The sequence below is a fragment of the Hydra vulgaris genome, chromosome 03, assembly GCF_038396675.1.
Source record: "Hydra vulgaris chromosome 03, alternate assembly HydraT2T_AEP".
Classification (NCBI taxonomy): domain Eukaryota; kingdom Metazoa; phylum Cnidaria; class Hydrozoa; order Anthoathecata; family Hydridae; genus Hydra; species Hydra vulgaris.
This window is the reverse complement of record NC_088922.1, coordinates 12060468-12060935: the sequence shown is the minus strand read 5'-3', so window position 1 is coordinate 12060935 and position 468 is coordinate 12060468. Positions and strand designations below refer to the sequence as shown.

The 468-nt window shown below is 34.6% G+C and overlaps 1 protein-coding gene across 1 annotated transcript; it reads right to left on the bottom strand.

Moving 5' to 3' along the window:
* Positions 1-468, bottom strand: LOC136078470 (uncharacterized). The gene has a single exon (XM_065794242.1). The coding sequence runs from the start codon at positions 466-468 to the stop codon at positions 1-3; it is 468 nt and encodes a 155-aa protein (XP_065650314.1).

Sequence of the window (468 nt, the reverse complement as noted above, 5' to 3'; positions counted from 1 at the left end):
TTATTTTTTATATGAAAAAACACCACCATCTGCAATTGATCTCAATTTTGCTCTGACGCCTTTCATATGCGACTGTAAAAAGTTTAAATCAATTTCTTGTAGTTTTAGTTTAATGCGATCAATCAAAACTTGCTCTGTTGAAGCTTGCCAATCTCCCTCGTAAATCTTCTGTGCCAAATGTCCCCAAAAATTTTCAATTGGTTGTGCTTGAGGCACATTTGGGGGATTGGATTCTTTATCAACGTAATAGACATATTGGTCCATCCAATTTAGAGAATCTATAGAATAATGAGAACTTGTTAAATCTGGCCAAAATAAATAGTTAAAGTCTCCATGATAATTGTGAATAAATGGAAGAAGTCGTTTTTCTAAACATTCATTAATATAGATTGATGAATTGATCGCTACAGCCTTGAAAGTGCGAAACAATGGCTCGGACATACCACGGTCAGATATGGCTATCCACAT

Bases quoted from the DNA above. Each gene is read 5' to 3' on its own strand.
- LOC136078470 (XM_065794242.1), bottom strand. From the start codon at position 468: ATGTGGATAGCCATATCTGACCGTGGTATGTCCGAGCCATTGTTTCGC.